Genomic DNA, 21,350 nt, shown 5'->3' on the forward strand with positions numbered 1-21,350 from the left:
AATTTTATACCTCCCTCCCATGACGTCTCTGGCCCGGGTGGGGGAGGGAGGGACCAGCGCACGCAGCCTCTTTTGCAGCACGATTTTAATGTTTTAAACAGGCACAGGAAAAGCCGAGCCCATTTGAAAAATACTTTGCGAGTCCTCTCGCTCGACGTGGTAACTGAACTTTTTTTCCCCTCTTGGAGTCACTCCTGCTACACGTTGACTGTTTTTCTGGAAAGTTACTCCGACGAATCCCTTCCCTCCTTCTCCCCCAGCTCCTTCGCCCTCTCGCCAGCTGTCAGTCCGTCCTCTCGCCTCGGGGCCAGTCTCTCGCTCTGGCCCGGACCCCCCCCCCCCCCACCCCGGCCCCCGGGCCGCCCCCGCGCCCGGCGGGACAAGGGGCAGGGGCAGGGACTGGGGCAGGGGCGCGCGCGGGGCCCGCTCTGGGGCGGCCGTGCCCACCCTCGGGGGTGGGGGGCGACGCCCGGCCGGGGAGCGGGGTTGGAGGTGGGCTCAGCTCCGCGGCGATCCTGGCCCCGATTCTTCACTGACAAGCCTGGAGTCGGGCGGCGGGCTGAAGCTTGGAGATGCTCCAGGGCCATTGAAAATGGTGGCGTTTTCCGGCAGATCGAGGGTGCCCTCTGGCGAGGCGAGGCCGCCAGTGAAGGAGCGCGGCGGGCCGGGGCCCGGACGGCGGGCAGGGCTGGGGCGGGGGACTGGAGGGGGGTGGCTGGAGAAAAGGGGCCGCGGGGGAGGGCGAGGGCCGCCGGACCGGAGCCTGCGGGGACGGCCTCCCTCTCGGCCCGACGTGCGCACAAGTGCACCTCTCTCTTCCCCGGGCCCCGTTCGGCAGCCGCTCTCGCAGAAATGTCCTCCAGATGTTCGCAGCCTCCCTCCCCGCCGAGGGTTCCGCAGGGAGCCGCGCCAGCGAGCGCAAAGTCAGCAGTTGGCCCCAGCCCATTTCCCAGATGGGTGAGGGGAAGTTTTCCCTCCGCTCGCTCTCGTTCCTCTTCTCCAACTAAGCTTCTGGGTCTTTTCCCACGAGAAGCTCAGAGAAGGCAAGGCGCGTTGCTTCCCAGTAACACAGCCTCCCGATCACTCCTGGGAATCGGTGCTGCTTCCAGCCACCCCACCCCACCTCACCCAGCCTTCCTGGACCCTTCCTGTGAGGTCAGTTCCCTGCTCCTGGCTCCTAGGCCGCTGGGATGTTCACAGAATTCCAGTCTACTGTTGAGGAAACTGAGGCAGTCTACTGTTGAGGAAACTGGACAGGCTACTGTTGAGGAAACTGAGGCACAGAGCAATTTTTTTTTTTTTTTAAAGGCCACACGCTTATGGGTGGCGGAGGTGATAGTTAACTCAGCCCCTCTAGTTTGGGTAGGCATTGTTGTCATTTGAGTAACAAGAGGAAATCTAGGTGTAGAAAGCTTAAAAGTAATTTACCTACAGTATATAGCCAGTAGGTGCCAACCCTGAGATCTGGAGGCAGGAAGTCTCTTGCCAGAGTCTATGCACGTCCCATGCAATACTGCCTCTGAAATTCAGCCATCATTCGAGAAATATTTATGACATTCACTGTGTGCCGGGCCCTGTTCTAGGCTCTGTGGACGCAGCAGTGAACAAAACAAACTAATAAACAAAGCCCTTGCCCTTAATGGAACTTACACGGGGGGTGGGTAGGTGCATGGGAAAGGCCATAAACCAAGTAATTGATGTATTATGATAAAAGAGAAGTGCCATGGCAGAAAATAAAGCAGGGAGGTAGAATATGGAGTGCCTGGGTTGGGACTGCTGAAACTTGAAATAGGGTGACAGCAACACAGCTTGTTGCTGTGTTACTGAGGCCTTTAAGCAAACACTTGCAAGATGGGAGGAAAATTAAAATTATATCCTTCTGGACTCCACCTCTACCAAATCACCCTCCGGGGGTGGGGCCCTGGCACATGTGTTTTTCATAAACCTCACAGGTGGGGCGCCTGGGTGGCTCAGTAGGTGGAGCATCCGACTCTTGGTTTCGGCTAAGGTCATGATCTCATGGGTTCATGGGTTCGAGCCCCGCGTCCTGCTCTGCTGACAGCTCGGGACCTGCTTGGGATTTTCTCGCTCTCCCTCTCTCTCTGCCCCTCCTCTGCTCTCTCTCTCTCTCTCTCAAAATAAATAAACTAAAAAAAAAAAAAAAAGAGTAGTATAATAAACCTCACAGGTGATTCAGGTGCTCAGCAAGGTCTGGAAACCACCATTCTAGAGCTTCTTTCTGCCCAGTGTGAGCACCAGGCACCCTTTGCTTTCAGCAAGGCAGGGAAGAAGTGAGAGTAAAGGTTTGAAAACTGGCTTTAAGGTGGTGGCAGTGTAGCTATGAGCTCACACAATGCAGGGAAGTAGGTTATGGATTTTGGAAAAATCCAAAGAGTAAGCCCTTCTTCCTCATCTGGTACCAAGGAAGAAGAAAACAAAGGATTCATCAGAGCCTATATTTCATCTGTCTCAGATTTTGGCAATGGATGTTTCTTCAGGTTAAAATCTAACAGGGTATTTTCATTGAGAATCAGATCTTAGGGTAATCTCTAAGAGCAATTACAAGGGAGGAGACAGGTCCAGAGGGCTCTGCCTGGCCACACAGGTAGTTATCAGCAGAGCCAGGATAAGACCTCAAATCTTCTGACACCCAAGCAGTGCTGTTGCTGTCACAAGGCATGTGAACACACGGCCCTACCCAGTAAACATGTGTGGATGACCGGTTGAATTAATTTATTGGGTATTGAAGAAATGCTTGCAATCCACTTTTAGGGGGTGCCACTTCCACTCTCAAGTCCTCACGTTTTAGCAGTGGTCATCTTGACCTTATGCCCAGCATGATATCGGGGCTCTTGCTCACTTTCAGGACCATGAGACCATCTCTCTGGGGGTTCCAGATGATCAGGACCAGGGACCTGGCCAGTGGTGTTGACTTGGGGATCTTACGTGAAGAATCAATGAAGACTCAACTTGCTTGTCCCATTAGGCTGGGAATTGGAGGGATATCTTCCTCAGTTAGCCTAGGAGAATGGCTGGTACCCAGTAATATGTGCAGGAGAAAAGTACTCTTGTAAGATCTGGTATCACAAAGGCACCTGGCGGGGGCACCTGGGTGGCTCAGTTGGTTAAGCCTCCGACTCTTGGACTCTTGATATCTCATGGTTTGTGAGTTTGACCCCACATCGTTGGTCTTTGTGCTGACAGCATGTGGCCTGCTTGGGATTCTGTCTCTCCCTCTCTCTGCCCCTCCCACATGTGCACTCTTTGTCGCTGTCTCAAAATAAGTAAATAAACTTAAAAAAAAAAAAAAGGAACTGGCTCTGCTGCTTAGCACTCAGATGATTTCCCTCAAGCCACATTTTTGCACCTTAGTATCTATCCTCAATTGTTGAATGCAGTATCACTGGTGCTCACTTTGTGGGGCTGTTGGAGAGATTACTTATGCTTTTGAATGTTATTACTACTAAGGTATTTGACATCTTCGTTCAGCCTCTTCGTAAAGTTCTTGAAGGCAGAGATTATATATATTGCATTTTCTATTAGAAACTACTTGCACCTGACACCCCCCCCCCACTCCCCCACCTGTAAGCCTGTTTTCTTTACTGTCCAATGGAAACAATACAACTCATCTTGTTTTTCCACATACGGTTATTATGCCCTTCATGTGAGCTAATAACTGTGAAGGTCGTTTGTACATTGCAAGGGCTATATAGGAAGGATCAATTTAATTACTGCTATTAGCTAATGCTTTGCACTTAATATTTAAATTTAAAAAATTTTTTTAATGTTTCTTTTTGAGACAGAGCACAAGTGGGGGAGGGGCAGAGGGAGAGGGAGACACAAAATCCAAAGCAGGCTCCAGGCTGTCAGCACAGAGCCCGATGCAGACCTCGAACTCACAAACCTTGAGAGAAAGGGCCTGAGCCAAAGTCGGACGCTCAACCGACTAGGCCACCCGGACAACCCTGCACTAAATAATATTTAAACAGATCTACAAGTGTAGACAGTTCCTAAAGACTAACATTTTTTCACTGTCCCACAGGAGCAGCCTTAGCGGGATTTAATATCTGGAGGTTTCTTCCAGAACTGTCAAGCGAGGAAGTTTAGGGAAGTTTTGGTTTAAGTTCAAAGGGGGCACACGGAATCCAGGAATGATGCCACGGATCCTTTAAATATTGAGATGAAGGGGCGGGGCCATCGTCAGGGACGCGACTGGGCCGCTTGGTTTCCAGGAAGTGACGTCAGGCGGCCGCGGCGATGGAGGACGTGCTGGACTTAGGCGAGGAGCGACGCCGCGGCTCGGCCACCTCCGTGAGGATTGACTTGGGGATTTGGGGCTAGGATTTGGCGGGTGGAGAGGAGCGACCTAGCCGGCTCGGCGTCCCTGAGTCGCCTCGGCCTGGCCTGTCCCCAGCGGCGGGCCCAGAGCCGCGCCGGGGTGAGGCCGAGGAAGAGGCGGCCTCAGCTGCCCCGCCCCCGGCCTGGGGTGTGCTTTCTTTAAAATTCTCCAAAAGCAGAAAACAGATCCTGCGCCTGCAGGCCTCCGGAACCGGTGGGAAATTTCCCAGCCCGTCTACGCTTTCTGGAGCCCCGAGTGCTAACTCCCCTAGAAAGGACATATCTGAAGGGTGATTGGGGCGGGGTGGGGGGGAGATCCTGGTCAGGGTCGCACTTGCACCTACCCTAGGGCTTTTTCCGTGGGACTTCACCTGCCAGAAGTTCATGTAAAAACCGCAGTGTTTTAAGGCATGAAAAGAAGGCAGGCAGGCTGGAGTGGCCTTTTCTTGACCGGAGTTCCCACGAGGAGGTGGGAGTTACTTCAGTTTTATGATTTAGGAAATCAAGACTTGGATTTCTAACACGGAGGAATGGCTAGGAGCTGGGGATCCAGAGGTCAAATGGAGTATGAAGCTGCTTACTGGGTTTAAAAAAAAAAAAAAAAAAGTTAACATTGTGTGTCAATTATAATAAAATTTTTTTTTAATTAAAACAAGTGAACCCTCCCGAACCTCGGTTTCCTTATCTCTAGAATGGAGACATTGATATCTACTTCAAAGTGCTGCAGTGAAGATGAAATGGAATAATGCATGGGAAGCATTTAATCCAGTGCCTGACATGAGATCTCTGTTCCTTCTAGAGGAAAGTCTAGCTGCATTTCTTTGGGTAGGAAAGATCTCTGGTAGTTAAAAGAGAAACTTGTGATCGTTAATCCAGGAATTTCATATTTTCCTATTAAATAGAAATGATGTCAGGTGCTTTGTTCTCAGGGTTTGGAGCATTTTTGAGAAATATATTCAAGTTACTCAAATCCCATCCTCCACCACGTCTTCATACATCATGTCCTTGCTTACCTTCCCAGAATTCTTGTCCTCATAGTGGCTCAAAGATGTTTGGGTCAGCAGCGCTCCCCATCTCTCCTTACAGGGGCCCAAGATGGGTCGCCGAGCTCAGCAGGAGTCAGCTCAAGTGGACAATCATCTCAGTAACAAGAACTCCTCTTCGATTCTGACTGGAGAGGTGGGTGTTAACAAAAAAATGCTAAGAGTTAGTAATTGCTTTTTTTTTTTTTTTTGCAAGTTTATTTATTTTGAGAGAGAGAGAGAGAGAGAGAATGAGAGAGAGAGAGAAAGAGAGAATCCCAAGCAGGCTCCGTGCTAATAGCACGAACCGTGAGATCATGACCTGAGCCCAAATCAAGAGTCTGTCGCTTAACGGATTGAGCCACCAGGTGCCCCGGAGTTAGTAATTACTTAATCAGCAAGGATTTGGTATTCCATATGGCTTCTCGTTAACACCAGCCCTTCCTCCTGTCTTGATTTGGGGATTCCCTTCCTTGGCATTTGTCCTATTTGCAAGAAATGACAGAAGAACGTTTTTCTTCGATGCCAGAGTAGTTTCTGCATTGCTTTATATTCTCAGTGGAGAATGTTCTTCACCTTGCTGAGGCAGGGGTAACTGGGAAGTCTGAAAATCCCGGAGAAATCCAGGTTTTTATTTCTGCCGAATAAATGCCAGTGAGGCATGCTGATGACGTAAGGTTGGATTCCACAACTGGACGTTTGCTCTCAGCGGTGACCTGCAGTTTCTACAGTTTTCAGGCAGGAAGGGGATTAGTACTGGCCTTACTTTCCTGGAAACTTCTCCGAGTGCCCTGGAATTGTGGGAATTTATCCAGCTGCTCTGTGGAGGGTGGGTAATCCTGATGAGCAACACTTTGAATGCCAGGGCGCTATTTTTGGAAGTTTACGCAGAGCCCCTTTGCACTTTTCCTCTGTTCATTTGAGCAAACTTTGCCCTTTTCGAGAGTCAGTTTCAGGGTAAATCCCTCCGTCAGTTCTTCCTAACTCCTCCAGGCCATCTTAGAGCTCCTTCTTCTTGGTGTCCGTGGTACCTATTCTAGAACGTGTATATGTTCTCACATCGTGTGCTCATTTTCTTTTTATGGATCTGTTTGCCCCACGAGACAGTTCCCAAGCAGCAGGAAACCTGGCTTCTCAGTTATCCAGCTCGTTGGCCCTAGCAGGTATAAAATAGATGAAGGGATCTACGCGGCAAAGCCGTTATAATGGGCTCGGCAGGTGCATGAGCAAAGCATGCTGGGGACAAGACACAGACACAGATACTTACATATCACATATGTTGGGATGTTCTTCACCCTTCTAGGAAGCAAGTTCTCCAGCATCTCTGTACATGGCCCTTTCAGTTTATCTTTCCCTTTCTCGCTTACTATAGAAATGTGGGTACCAATAATTATTACTTGAAGGTAACAGTCATGCCGGCACAGAAAAGTGGTAGCCAACCCTTGGCCTCATTGCCTGGAGCAGTACAGAGAGGGTGGGAAGAGGTTGTGGGAAGGGGGGGTGGTGGCTGTGTGTGGCACATGTCCCCTGTAAAGAGGTAACCACTGCCTAGTGAAAGCTAGTGATACTGGAGAATACCCGGTATTGCCGGATCCTCTGAGTTTCCAAGAGATGCTGGCCATCTAAACTGTGGTGAGAAAGCAACACATTTTTACAGGTTAGCAACCAATTATGACAACTCATCATATGGACCAGATTGGGCCTGAGGGTTGTCAGTTTGTGACTTTGGCCACAGCACCTACATTATGGCGCTTCTTATGTTGTATTCTAATTGTTTACCTGCCTGGCTCCCTCACAAGATGTGAGCTTTTGGAAGTCAGGTTGTGCTTTACCATTGTACCCCTTTGTTGATCACAGTGCCCAGCGTGGAACAGGCATGCAGTTGACAGTGCAAAGACTCGGGGTGAAGTACACCGTGTGCGATGGGGCCCTTAGAAGCTGAGAAGGAGTGTTGCAGGGTGGGGGTTGCAGGGTGGGGGTTGGGGTGGCGCACTGGAAGCACAGCTCAGGGGAGCGGTGGTAGAATCTAGGAAGACGGTGAGAGAACACACATACCCAACACTGGGTGTCGGGGAGCTTGAACTGCGGTCATGGATGTCTTTAAAGAGAACTGTGCAAGCACGTGACTAGGTTAATGGAAGTCTCCTCTTGGCCTCTGGCTGCTCTAGACTGTGGGTCTAGAAGGATGCATCTCAACAGCAAATCATTTATTCCTTTGTCCAACAAATATTTATTGAAGTTTACTGTGTGCCAGGTACCATTTTAGAGGGTTCGCATATCTCAGTGATCAAAAGGGACAGAATCTCCTGCCATCATGGAACTTCTTTTCCGTGATCACTGGCAGCCAGAAGGACTAATCACACATCTACTTAACTACTTAACTGTGAAGGAGATTCTAGCCGCCCATCATGGTTAGGTGGTGGGCCAGGAAGGATGTCCTGGAATGACCTGACGGCCTTGAGGCTCTGTGTCACCCCCACACCAAATCAGCTTCTAGGCTGGGGTCGGTAGGCGTCGTTCACCCGCCCATCGCCTTCCCCTTGGCTCCCAGGTGAGAGTCAGTCCTGTGAGTACCTAACTTCAAAGTTGCAGACTGGGATGAACTTTTCAGGGTTTCAGCCTCTCTGGAATACCTACTGATTTCCCCAGGGATACCTACCTCTGGGCCTTAGCATTTTTCTGGGAGAACATGATGAAAAGTCATTCTGTTCTTCACCCAACCGGTGCCTGGCTGTGACATGCGCATCAGAAATGCAGCATTCCTGGTCTCCCTGGGCTGACTGAGGTTTAAGGCCATGTGGGCAGCTTCCCTCAGGGCCAGATGCTCACTGTGCTGTGTGGGACATTTTGGCTGTTTCTTTCTAAAATTAGATCCCGAGACTTGTGTGTGTGCCCATTTACATTCCGATTCAGAGTGTATGACTTGATATATTTTTCTTTGCCCTCTCGCTGACTATATTCTAGGATGGAGCTATCCATGAAAACGTACTTAATGGTACCTGGGAGCGGTCAGACAGCTGCAGTTCCTGTAGAGTTAAGTAGGAATGATGATTTTGAAGCAGGGTGGTGGAGTTGGACGCTCTGGTGGAGGAAGAAGAGGCACATCCTGCTAGAGTAGAGAGAACACACGGCTTGGACAGACCAGAGCCTGAGACCCGGCTCTGTTAATGGCCTGGATCTCGAACCAGTCCACTCCTCTCTCTAATCTCCCATTTCATTATCTGGCAGGTGGTGGTAACAATACAACCAGGTTGCTGCGGGGATTACGAGAGGGATGCATTCGACAGTGCTTTGGTAAACTGAACAGCACTACGCACACGTGCGTTCGCTCGGTAAACTAGCAAATAGATGGGCACTGGCCAGTGCTTTGCCATTTCTATTAAAGGACAGCGACGTAGGAGGATGTGAGCCTGGGTCTCTTGTCAAACTGACTTGGAAGTCCCTTTGAGGGCTCTGACTGATTTATCCACAGGTAAACTAGTAGTAATCGAAAGCAGTGTTTGTGCTTCCTGGGTGTGCGGGCATGCCTTAGGAAGAGCAGGGAAGAGCGCCGGCCTCAGGGTCATACGGGCCTGGGTTGAAATCCTGGCTCGGCCACCCATGAAGCCTAGGACTCCGGGCAAGTTATTTAACCTCTTTCAGCCTCAGTTCCCTCATCGATAAGCCGGGGATAATCATTTCACATCCTCCACAGGGCGGCTGAAAAGAAGACGTGAGATAATAGATGTAAGCCCTTCACACAATCTAGCACATGGCTCGCAATTTGTTACTAATTATTATTATCTCTCTAGAACTTGGATGTTCTTTTTATTTTGCCTTAACCCCCTCTATTAAGATTAAAACCTGGGAGCCTTTGGGTTGAATGTGGCATACAGTCATGTCTTGTTTGATCCGCACAGAGTTTAAAATGTTTTCATTGGGTTGTTTATGAATTAGGAAACTTCACGTGAAAATCCAGATTCTGGGCTTCTCTTTAAAATCAGAAGTTCTGGCACAGTGGGAGTGCTGGGCCGGCGTCCCCCCATGGCGACAGCTGGCCGGAGCTGGCTGGCGCCAATACCGGTGCTTGCTTACATGCGGCCTCCCTTGTCCAGTTTGCCACTCCTTCCTTTCATACACCTGCTCAGATTTACTCACGTTTTGTCTGCCGTGTGCTACTTCCATTGAAGTTTAAAACTCCTGGTCTTTCAGGACGGATTGATTTTCAGGTACCCTTGTGTATCTCTCAGTATTGAATTCGGCTACATGGATCAGACACTTGACCCCAGTTTTTGAATCAAGCAGGCATGAGTCTTCTAATAGCAGGAAGTCCAGTGGAGGGCAGAACAGGGCAGGTGCAGTCACTGGGCAATATCCTGCATTACCCCGGCGCCTCCTGGCTTCTGACTCTGCCACCTGCAGCTCGAGGCTTGTTCTCACTGTTACGGTTGTGAGCTGGCTGGTGGTTCCCCGGGCATCAGATCTGCATTCTAGGTAGGAGGAGGGGCCATAGTAGAAGAGTTCAAGGTGCATGCCAGCTAAGTTTGTTCCTTCTTATGAGGAAAACAGTAGCCACAGACCTCACCAAGTAGACTTCTAGTTACGTTTCATTGGTCAGAACTGGCTCTCAAAAACCACCGTAAATTTCAAGGGACTTTTCAACCAGGCATGTTGCCACAGCCATAACACTGGGGTTTGGCGTTAGGGAGAAGAGGAGAAGGGCTGTTGAGTGGACCATTTGCAACCAATGTGTCATCATTTTTTCAAAAAACAATTCATACAGAGGTTTTATTCAGAGATTTGGGTATGACAGGAAAGAATTATTTAAAAAAAAAATTTTTTTTTTTTCAACGTTTATTTATTTTTGGGACAGAGAGAGACAGAGCATGAACGGGGGAGGGGCAGAGAGAGAGGGAGACACAGAATCGGAAACAGGCTCCAGGCTCTGAGCCATCAGCCCAGAGCCTGACGCGGGGCTCGAACTCACGGACCGCGAGATCGTGACCTGGCTGAAGTCGGACGCTTAACCGACTGCGCCACCCAAGCGCCCCAGGAAAGAATTATTTTTAGTAACAACAACAACAAATCCACATTCCTCTCCAGATTTCTAATTTAAAGTTGTGTAGAGTTCGGTGGAAGATTAGATGCCCTGAAATCCCAGGATACCTGCCTGAGTTGCCTTTGTCAGCTCTTCTGGATCTTTTCCTTCTGCCCATTTTCTCTGTAACCATTTGGGCCTTTCTGCCTCTAGGATCCCGGTGGCGCAGTCCAGGTTGTTAAATGCTTCCTCCCTCTCTGAGAGGAGAGGGAATGTCTCTTTATTTGCTTAGTCATTCTGGAAATTTCAGATAATTTCAAAGAACTTCAACTGTCTAGTTGTACTGAGTCACCTGAAAGATGAGCTCTTGGTGAAGTTTTACTAGCTCGGAGTTGGTTGGAGTTCTCCTTCCTGCTTTAGACGAAATTAGGTAACGAACATAACGTGCTTAGCCCAGTACCCGACACACGGGAATCTCTCAAAAAACAGTAAGCACCAAGAAAGTTTATGACTGCGCTCTTCCCTTTTTGGAGGTTATGGGGCCACCTGTCACAAATCAGGTGTGGATCGTAGATGCCTAGTTCAGCTGGCAGTTTGCTATTGGTTTGGTATTCGGTATGGGTGCTGAACAATTACGGTTGCTGAGAATTGTACTGGAAGGTGATTCCATGGTGAGCGTCTTCCTGCCTGCAGTGTCTAACTTCCTCCTGTCAGGGCAGCTCTGAGAATTGAACTGGATTTCTCTGTTTGACCTTTCACCTTCTGTTGATTCAAATGATTCTGCTCTTACACAGCTCCTTCGAGAAAAGACCAGGGCGCTCTCTACCATGATGTTACATTACCCGACGATGCTGTTGGCGGAAAGTAATCTTGGGCAAAACCTGCCCAGGGCTGGCCTGTCTTTTGGATGAACCCTTCTCACTTGGGTCTAGACCTCTTTGCGGCTTGACTTTTGGCTTGCAGATTGTCCTTTTAATAATAAGCTTGGTTTGCATTGGAACAGCTGCTACCTCTCTGTTAATTGCACACAATGTCCTACGTAAGCCTCACGGGAGCTCTTGAACTGGGTGCTCCCCTGACCTCATCTTACTTTGAAGACACTGAGACTTTGAGAGGTTGGGTGACTGGTCCAGAGTCATTCAGCTCATCTCCGACTCTAGTCTCGTCTCTGTGACTCCAGCCAGGTGCTTCTCCACCACCTGACCTCTTCTACCTGCCGGACAGGTCGGCGCACAGAGCTCCCAGCAGAGTGGCTTTTGGGTTACTCCCCGGGAATCCTTCTGGAGCGGGGGTTGGTTCCTCGCTTGACGACCCTTATTCATCCACTTGTCTGGAGAAATGTTTGAGTCACAGCTGTTCCCTTTCTCTCCACCCCCCATCCCTTCAGTGTTCCTCCTAGGACGCAGAACTGAAAGTTAGCCAGATTCTCTTGCAGGAATCTGAGCAATGCCGTTGGGCTCATGTTCCCAAATTAGGCCAATTTCCTCATCCCTCGGCCGCTTCACTCCAGTGGAGCTCCCTCAGCGCTCTGCATTACGTCTCTCGTCCTCCGCCTGTTCCCTGACGGCTCTGCCAGCCGGGCAGTTATTTTCAGCCCAGGAGGGTTATCTCCTGACCCTTTTTGGTGACATTTTTCTTCTTTCTCACAAAAATAACTTTCCTGATTGGTCACATTTTTCAGCCTTTTTCGTAGGCGCGCTCCAATGGGCCGGGTTGAACGATGCTCCTGATAACGTCGTCGAAGAGGGATGCGGGGAATTTGACGGGGAACCGTTCGCGAGGAATGCGTTTTCCACACTTCATGTTTGTGTCATGCTTCGCATGCTTCGGTTTTGAACTCTCCCTCAGGGTGGGCGATGCCCGTCGCTCACCATCCCTGGGGCCACCACTGTGTGGGAGGGAATGTCAACTGAGGGTAGAGGCCGCCATTAGAAATAGCATCTTGAGATTCTCCTCCAGCGCTGGCTCAGGCTCTTTCATTGTCCCCGCATGACACACTTTAATAACTCGTGACTCATTTTGCTATCTGGAAAGCCAGAGGGAACCGCTCTTGCTGACTTCCTGCGGGTCTCGGGGTGAAAGATAGTGCTTGAATGCCACTCGAAGGTTCTCTCAGACACCTGTGGGCAGGGCTAAATCCGAAATAAGTGTAAAGAGTTTAGCCCAGGGCCCCGCTAAGTTAGCTGTCGTTCTCGTGATCTGCACAACCTGACAAGTGGACAGGATTATCATTTCGTCTTTAATCCCCGCTCTGCCAATTACGAGGTGAATATCCTGGGCAAGTTCCTTACTGCCCTAAGCCTGGCTTCTCATCTCAACAGATCATATGGAGATAACAGTAGTAGTTCTCTCTTAGCAGTTGTTGGAGGATTAAACATGAGCACATACAAAGCTCTTGGCCTAGTGCCTGGCACACGCCAGCCATTATTGTCATCCACGTTAGATGAGAATTAGGAGGTATTGTCCATATATCTTCAATTGCATTTCTGTTTAAGATACGGAGATACTTACATTTCACAGAACTAACTGGCCCTTAGGACCAGAAACATGTGGATGAGGAAGGAGCCTTTTGATGAGAATTCTTGGTGCCACTTGAGAGCTATTTTATTGGTCTCCTTTAGTGGCCTTTCTGCCTGTGCCACAGACCAGTTATCCGCTAGTCTCTTTCCATCTCCTTCTCAAAACCCAACCCTCTGTCTAGAGGTCGGCGGTCTTTCCAAAGAATCATCTTTAATTGCTGACGTATATCATTCTGTCATTCTGGAGAAATGTGGGTAGAAAGTGCGGAGGGCAAGAGTGACCGTGGTGACCCCCAGTGACCTTGGAGAAGGTAATATCTATTCATTTATTCATTCATTTACTTGTGAAACTAGACTGAGGATTTTCTACGTGCCAGGCATTGTGCTTAGAGCTGGCAAACCCAGTGAGAAACCGGACATGCTCCCTGTCCTCTCAGAACTTTGATCCGGGGGCTGCAGAGAATTAAGTGCCAGGCAGGGGTGAACACAGCAAAATACAGGAATACCTACGTTGTGCCCCTTTGAGCCCTGAGGACATCCAGAACGGTTGTCTAGGGAAAAATCACATCTGAGCTGAGACTTGGAAGAGTGAGTAGATGTTAGCCCAGGGAAGGGGCAGAGGAGAAAATACTCCCAAGCAGAGGGATGAGCATGCCAGTCCTGGAGGTGAGGGAGAGAGCGTGGCCTGCTGGCTTTGTTAGTGCGGCCATTGACCCTACCAGCGAGGGAGTAATGGTTGGGAGGGACTTTTGCCAGCAAAGAGACGGTTTTCAGATCGTCCCAAACCCATCCCGTTGTCTTTTTTAACAAAGAACCATATGAGGCCAGTGTTTCTTATATGACACTGAAGTAACTGGTAATATTGTGAAGGTGAGACTGACCTTTCCATGTTTTTCTAGCCTTTCACTGATGCATCTTCAGTGCAGCCATTACACTTCACTGCAGGCATTTGTGTTGGCCGGTCAGGAAAATCTCAGAGATGTGCTCAAGTGCAGTACCCCTGCCTTGTAACTCTCCGGGCTCATCCTTTATGAGGGGGCGCCTCATAGTCCAGTGGTTTACAGCATTCACCCTTCATTTATGTCCTGAAAGTTCTTAGCTTTCTCTGAGGATTCCTCTGAGCATAGATCCTAGTGACCCTGGAGAGAAATCTGTCCATAATGGACGTAACACTGAATTAGTCGCCATCTGTTAGGATTTAGAAAATGTCCTTTAATTTCACAAAATAAGAGACTAAGTATTCAGAACTCTGCTATGACAAGAATATGCTAGATGCTTAATAAAAATATGTGTACAGGAATCGGTGACACAAGCCAAGTTGGTGTCCGTGACGCATGACTGTTGCATAGCCTCAGGGAAGACAACCCTCAGCTCAGCATCCCTAATTTGCATTAAAGAACATACATGTAATTTAACAACCCAGGTCACATCTGCTTACGACCCAACTCAAAAGACTTCAGATTCTGTCGTAACATTAGAATTTGATGTGACTCCTGTTTGAAATAAGTAGAATACTGGCATGTGCTCGGAAATCTTTTTTTTTTTTTTTTTTTTTTTTTTTTTTTTGGTATGTGAAAATTTTCACGATCATGATACTTTGGTTGTAATGAGAATTGACTCATATTCAGGCAAGGCTCCCGGAGCAAAGACTTAGCAAAATCTATGACCATCAGTGCCATTCTGTTAGGGAAAAAAAATTATCAAGAATTGGCAAAATGGCTTAAGCCACTGTTAACTTACCTGAACTGTGGCAGCCACCTTATCCCTGGACTCATCTTTTGTACTTCTGCCCTCCTGCAGTTCAGCTAGAGTGGGCTTATACAGAGGTGCCTCGTTCACTTCATACTCGGGACCCTTTACTAGACACCCCTTGCACTTAGGCTAAAAGAAACCCTAAATCCTTACCTTGGACCTGTGTGATTTGGTGCCTGCCTGCATCTGCAGATTCATTTCACGCCTGCCACCTGGTTGTTGTCCCATAGAACGAGCTTCACTTTGCCTAGAAGTCCCCTACTTATTCTAGTTTCCTAGAATACTACAGAATGGACTGGACTGGAGTGGATCCCTAGAATATTCATGGGATATGAACCTTCTCTTTTCCACTGTGTTCAATGTGAATATCACTCCTTTTTAAATTTTTTTTAACATTTATTCATTTTTGAGAGGCAGAGAGAGATAGAGCATACGTAGAGGAAGGGCAGAGACAGAGGGAGACACATAATCTGAAGCAGGCTCCAGGCTCTGAGTTGTCAGCATAGAGCCCTACCCGGGGCTTGAACCCATGGACTGTGAGAATCATGACCTGAGCCGAAGTCAGATGCTCAACCAACTGAGCCACCCAGGTGCCCCCATCACTCCTTTTTAAATGAGAATATTACCCTTTTATTTAAATTACCTCCCTTTATTATATTGTCTTTAGTTGTTTTTTTTTTTTTTACTTTTTTCTATCATCTTATCCACAGTTTGTAACTGTGTCATTATTTAGGTCCTTGTCCCTCACTAATTGCAAGCTCCAGAAGTAGTGCCTAAGCCTGTCACTTTGTAGGTCCTCAGTAAGTCACTTGTCCAGTGAAGCTGAAGTGGGTGTGGGAGGGATGATGCATTCACTTTAGGGGCAGGTTAGCTTGAGATGCCTCTGACACCCCTAGCTGGACACATCCAGGAAGCTTTGATGTGTGGTACACCTGCTCGGGACGGGGCCCTGAGCTGGAACTGGAGATTTGGAAGTCATTAGTATTGAGGTGGTAAATGGAAGCCCAGCTCTGTAAGGGAGAGTCTGTGTAATAAGAGAAGAGGCCCTTGGACAGAACCTGGGGAACATCCATGTGGAAGGAACACACAGCCAAAGAATGTCTCGCAAAAGGAAATTGAGGACGGGCCAGTGAAGGGAGGGGAAACACAGGCATGTGGCATCCAGAAGCCAAGGCAAGAGAGTGTCAAGAAGGAGGGAGGGGTTGAGAGTGCTTGATGCCACTAGGAGGGCGGGAGCAGGGTCTGTTGGATTTAGCGGTACGGAGGTGTCTGAGGTTTCACATTAAAATGCACGACTGTTTTTAGAAGGCACATCAGCAGACCACCTCCAGTTGTCTTGCTTATGGTGGCGTATGTACCTTACTGTGGGGAACAGCAGACTAAAGCCTGGCTAAGGGGGTGAAGAAGAGAGGTCAGCGCCCATAGGCATTTCTTTTTTTTTAAACTTTTATGTTAGAGAGAGAGCGCACACCTGAGTAGGAGAGAGGGAGAGAGAGAGAACATCTTAAGCAGGCTTCTCAGTATGGACCCTGATGTGGGGCTTGGTCTTATGACTGTGAGATTATGACCTGAGCCGAAACCAAGAGTCAGATGCTTAACCCACTGCCACCCAGGTGCTGCCCCAACGCATAGACATTTTGAAGGGAAGATAGATAAGATGTGGTAGCGGACTGGCTGTTGGAGGTAGGAAGAAGGACAGTCTGGAGTTTATCCCATGTGTAGCTAACATGACTGAATAAATATTGATATTTTTGAGACTGATGGTTTTTTAAAATTCCATTCATTTTATTTACAGTTTTTAGGAATTTAGAAGAGACTCATTTCTCTTTTTTTAATGTTTCTTTATTTTGAGAGAGAGGAGGGCGGAGGGGCGCAGAGAGAGGGAGACAGAATCTCAAGCAGGCTCTGCAGCTGTCAGCGTAGAGCCCGACACGGGGCTCGAACCCACGGACGGTGAGATCATGACCTGAGCTGAAACCAAGAGTCAGCCGCTTAACCGACTGAGCCGCCCAGGCGCCCCCGAGACCGAGGATTTCAGAGCCTCAGCTGAGGGGAGCAAGAAGAGATCATTATTTCAGTTTGGGGCATGTTGAATTTGAGTTACCCTCAGGATTTTCAAAGAGGTATGTCAGGTAAACAGTTGAAAGTTTTGGTCTGGAGCTTAAGAGGGAAAGTTGAAAACTAGTGATAACAGATGTAGGAGTCATCATTATATATTCTGGGGTTTCTAAGAGGAACATATAAGAAAAACTTCTGATTCCTTTGGGTAGCTTACAGACCATTCATGATCTCCAGGTGCCAGTGTGTGAGTTTTAAGCAGAGAGGAGCTATGATCAAATTTGCGTTTTAGAAGGAGCGCTTTGGCTGTCAGTGGTCAGGGATACTTCCAGGTTTTGTGGGCCCCAAGCTTACACAGTTTGGAGGCCTTCTTTAGGAAAAATAATTCAAAGTTATGTGTTCAAAATGAGCTATGAAAGTGAATACCTATTTATAATGAGGAAAGAAATCATAGCTCATAGTTACAAGAGCCCTGGGTATTCAGATGCCTTTCTTCAGAGAGCTTGTTAGGCAGTGTACCAGCAATGCTTACGTCGAAAATGCCTCCTGATTGAGACCTAGCATCCCTTTCCTGTGTAGAACTCTCCGTAATTCCCAGGGGCCCATCCAGGTAAGGAGTACAGGTTGAAGGAAAGTAAGGCCGATGCAGGGAGACCAGGTAGGATCCAGCCAAAAGAAGGCAGAACACGAGCCTGGTAGGCCTTACTTCGCATGACTGTGCAGGTTCCCGACAGCCCTCAGCAGGTGGGTATTGACAGAATGGAGGTATATGGGTGCCTTGATCCAGTTTTGGGGTAGTTCTCGGGGAAATGTGCTAAAGAGGCAAGGGAGGGAGGCATAGCGTGATGGACCTTGGGAGTGAGCTGGGTTGATGGAGAAGGAAGTGAAACCAAGGAAGAAGTTCTTAGATAAGGAAGGAGGGAGGGGATTAGATATTTCAGGGATGGAGCAGTTGCAGGTTATGACATGTTGGAAAAAGTAGCAAGGTCATTGGTATTTAAAGAGTCAGGGACCTCTTAGCTAAGCATTAGATGAACTGTTGATGTGAGAATGGACTTTGCTCAGAATGGTGGGGCAGGTTGGGGAGCAGTCATGCCCTAGCGTCTCATCAGTCTGTGCTCATGCATTGTTAGTGACAGACATGAAGAAGGAAGGAGAGGCGATGTAGCTGAACAGTACAAGTTTCAAGAGAAGTGTTCCATGATAATTTAGAAGAATAATCGTCTCAAGGAACTTTGGGGAAGTGAGCCTCACTTGGGACCCTGTTTTGTGCAGTTTTAAACAATGAACAGGCTCTACTTGAAAGAACTGCCAGAGAAATGGTGTCCACGGGGGAACGCCAGGATTCGGGAGAGGTGAAGAGATGGAGAGGGTGTGCCGTGAACAGAGAATATCTAGTCGGTTGGGAACCAGGAGACTGATCAGAAAGCCTCATTGAAGTCATTAGCCAGGCTAGATTTCTTCTCATTATGTACCATGGCGATAGTTACTGAGAAGGAGCGGAATGATAGTAAAATATTCTTTTCAGAATGATATTTTACAGGAAAAGGGCACTGACTGGTGTTGAATGTCACTGGTGATAGACGGAAACATTTCTGGTCACGTGCCTTTACCCCGTGTAACAGAATTATGTCAGTTACTAGCTGATTGCTTTTTATATTCCATTCTAATCCCTCCATTGGCTTTTCAGGTATAGGTTTTTTTTGCTAATTTTTTTTTTTTAACATTTATTTATTTTTGAGAGACGGAGAAAGGCAGAGCATGAGCAGGGGAGGGGGAGAGAGAGAGATACAGAATCTGAAACAGGCTCCAGGCTCTGAGCTGTTTGTTAGCCCAGAGCCTGATGCAGGGCTTGAACTCACGAACTGCAAGACCATGACCTGAGCTGAAGTCGGACGCTCAACCGACTGAGCCACCCAGGGGCCCCTCAGGTATAGTTTTTTTATACTTTTTTTTTTTTTTTTTTTTGGTCCCAGGGATTAGAATATGCATCTTTAACTCCTCCCTGGCTATGTGGAGTTACTATAATACCCCTTCACGTAACATGCGAGAGCCTTGCAGCGGCGTGAGTGTATCTGACCCCCTCTCTCCTTTGTGCTGGTGACGTCACATACTTTAAAACAACCTACTTCAGAAACTCCACGGCACCATTTGTCATTTCACTTTAAATAATTGTCATTTGGAGAAATCAAGAGAAAAAGAGACTCTTGTATTTCACCCACATGTTTACCATTTCTGTTCTTCCTTTCTCCCTGTAGGTCCAGGTTTCCATCGGGCATCATTTCTCTTTACCGTGAAGAACTTTCCTTAGCATGTCTCATAGTACAGATTTGCAGAGAACTGCTCCCTACTTGCTTGCTTGATCTGAAGATAGTTTTATTTTACCCTCATTTGTGAAGGATATGTTCTACCCACCTAGAGTTCTGGGCTGAGCATTTTTTTCTTTTCAGCGCTCTAAAGATCCTCTTTCCTTTGCCCTCTGGCCTTCATTGTTTCTGAGGATGGGTTTTATATATAAATCTTTTCTCCTCTCTTTGCTGCTTTAAAGATTTCCTTTTTATCTTCTTTGGTTTTCAGCAGTGTGACTATGACTGGCTAGCTGTGATTTTCTTTGTATTCGCCGAGGTTCTGAGATCAGTAAGTCAGTATTTATAGCCGAATTTGGGAAACTTTAGGCCATTATTTCTTCAATTATCTTTGCCCCATTTTCTCTCTCCTTATCCCTCGGACTCCAATTGCAATATGTGTTAAACTGTTTCATATTGTCCCATTAGTTTGTCATGTGTTTTTTGGTCCTAAAACATTGGTAATTTTTTCCTATCTTTTATCTTTTTTTCCCCTTCAAACTGGATATTTTCTGTTTTCACTGATAATTTCTTCTGCTATCTTCTAGCTAAACTTTTCACTGCAGCTACTAAACTTTTAAGTTCTAAATTTCCATTTGTTTCTCTTTCTTTCCTTTTTACGTCGCTTCTGTTAGATTCCCCGTTTGTGCATTTATTACGACCATCTTTTCTTTTAAAGTCCTTGAACATATTTATAGTAGCTGCTTTAAAACCCTTATCTGTTAATTCCGTTATTTGGGTCATCTTGGGGTCAGTTTTTGTTGTTGTTTTTTTCTTTTGCCTTTGGGTCACATTTTCATGTTTCTTCACATGTCCAGTCATCTTTATTTATACACAGGACCTTGTGGACAGTACATTGTGGAAACTCTGGATTATGTCACTCTCCTCTGAAAAGTGTTGTTTCTGTTTTAGTAGGCAGTTTCATTCTTTGCAGAGCACCTTGAATTTGTCAAGACTTGGTTTGAGGCTCTGTTAGGTCAGGTCTATTTTGGTTTTCCCTTTAGTCGTAGAGTGAATCCCATAGTCCTGGACATGAACTTCACTCCTAATGTGTGATTCACTTGGGATTTCACTGGCACACTCAAGGAATGTACCAAGTACCTCTAAGTTGCTGGAACTCAAACCAATGTCTTTCCCCTGCGGGGAGCAGCAGCTGAAATCTCATCTCCACTCAGTGGTTTGGGGGTGTTTCTTTGTTGTGGTTTATGTTTTTGTTTTTTTCTTTTTATCTCTTCAGCAGTTGCTTTTCACTGGGTTTCATGATGCAGCTCAGGTAAGCCTAAAGGATTTTAGGGGAGTTCAAATGCAGATCTGGGGCTCCTTTCTTCCCAGGATTTCTCCCTTTCTTTTTTTTTTTTTTTTAATTTTTTAAAATGTTTATTTATTTTTGACAGAGAGAGAAAGACAGAGCATGAGTGGGGGAGGGGCAGAGAGAGAGGGAGACAAAGACTCTGAAGCAGGCTTCAGGCTCTGAGCTCTCAGCACAGAACCCGACGCGGGGCTCGAACCCACGAACCGTGAGATCAGGACCTGAGCCGAAGTCGGACGCTCAACCAACTGAGCCATCCAGGCGCCCCAGAATTTCTCCCTTTCTATGTTTAGTGACTCTGGCAGCCCCCAAATTTGTCCTCAAGCCAATACAACTGTAGCTTTCTGCTTCAGTTCTGTGCTGCTCGGTTGCTGCCCAGACTGGAGAGTGCACTCAAGGGGAAAATCCATTTTAACACGGATTTTTGGCCAGTACAGTTTTTCTTTTTTCTTTCAAGGGTCCAGTCCCTTCCAGTTTCTGCCTGCTTTTGTTTGCCCTCCGGTGCCTTCGAATAGCTGTTTTACGTATTTCATCCAGAGTTGATAGTTGTTATCTGTGTGGAGGTTAGCCGAATACAAGCTACTCGCCCATTACTGAATCCAGAACCTGCCAGTTGCTTTTGGATTGGTTCAGAGTCACGGTGGTTTTTTTCAAGTGATAACTGTTGCCAAGAAAAGAATGAGAGTGGTTGTTTCAGAGGCAGAGTGTGTCGATTTTCTCTCAGGGTAACTGACGGGGCGTACAGGTACGTTAGCTATTCAGGCAGGAAGCGTTCTGACATCAGTGGTGCCCTCGGAAGTAATGATCAGAAACACGGGCACGAAAGAGACCCAGAGACCTGTGATGCAGACACTAGGATATCAGCACACGCTGTGCTGAGCACTCTGAAAAGTTAATCTAGAAAGGCCTCTAGAGTTGGAGAAGTTGGCAGTGGACGATTTGAAGGGTGGGAGGTCTTCCCGTACAACTTCAAACTGAGTAGCAGAATTT

At 47.6% G+C, this 21,350-nt stretch overlaps 1 protein-coding gene across 9 annotated transcripts in view; it reads left to right on the plus strand.

The window, feature by feature from the left end:
- The first annotated feature begins 4,175 nt into the window (after positions 1–4,175).
- Positions 4,176–21,350, plus strand: part of IFT43 (intraflagellar transport 43) — an 84,228-nt gene continuing 67,053 nt past the window's right edge. For 4 of the 9 annotated variants that reach the window (XR_006599821.1, XR_006599817.1, XR_006599819.1 and 1 more), the window contains exons 1-3: positions 4,210–4,311; positions 5,030–5,163; positions 5,425–5,517. Coding sequence is in view for 3 of the 9 variants with exons in the window: in XM_045060290.1 (XP_044916225.1) it covers positions 5,071–5,163; positions 5,425–5,517 (186 nt within the window). In the remaining 6 variants the exon portion in view is untranslated. Of the gene's footprint in view, positions 4,312–5,029; positions 5,164–5,424; positions 5,518–21,350 lie in introns of those variants that run through there. The other 5 variants (XR_006599822.1, XM_045060290.1, XR_006599820.1 and 2 more) reach the window with 5 other exon arrangements.

This window comes from Felis catus, chromosome B3 (genome assembly GCF_018350175.1).
Source record: "Felis catus isolate Fca126 chromosome B3, F.catus_Fca126_mat1.0, whole genome shotgun sequence".
Taxonomy (NCBI): domain Eukaryota; kingdom Metazoa; phylum Chordata; class Mammalia; order Carnivora; family Felidae; genus Felis; species Felis catus.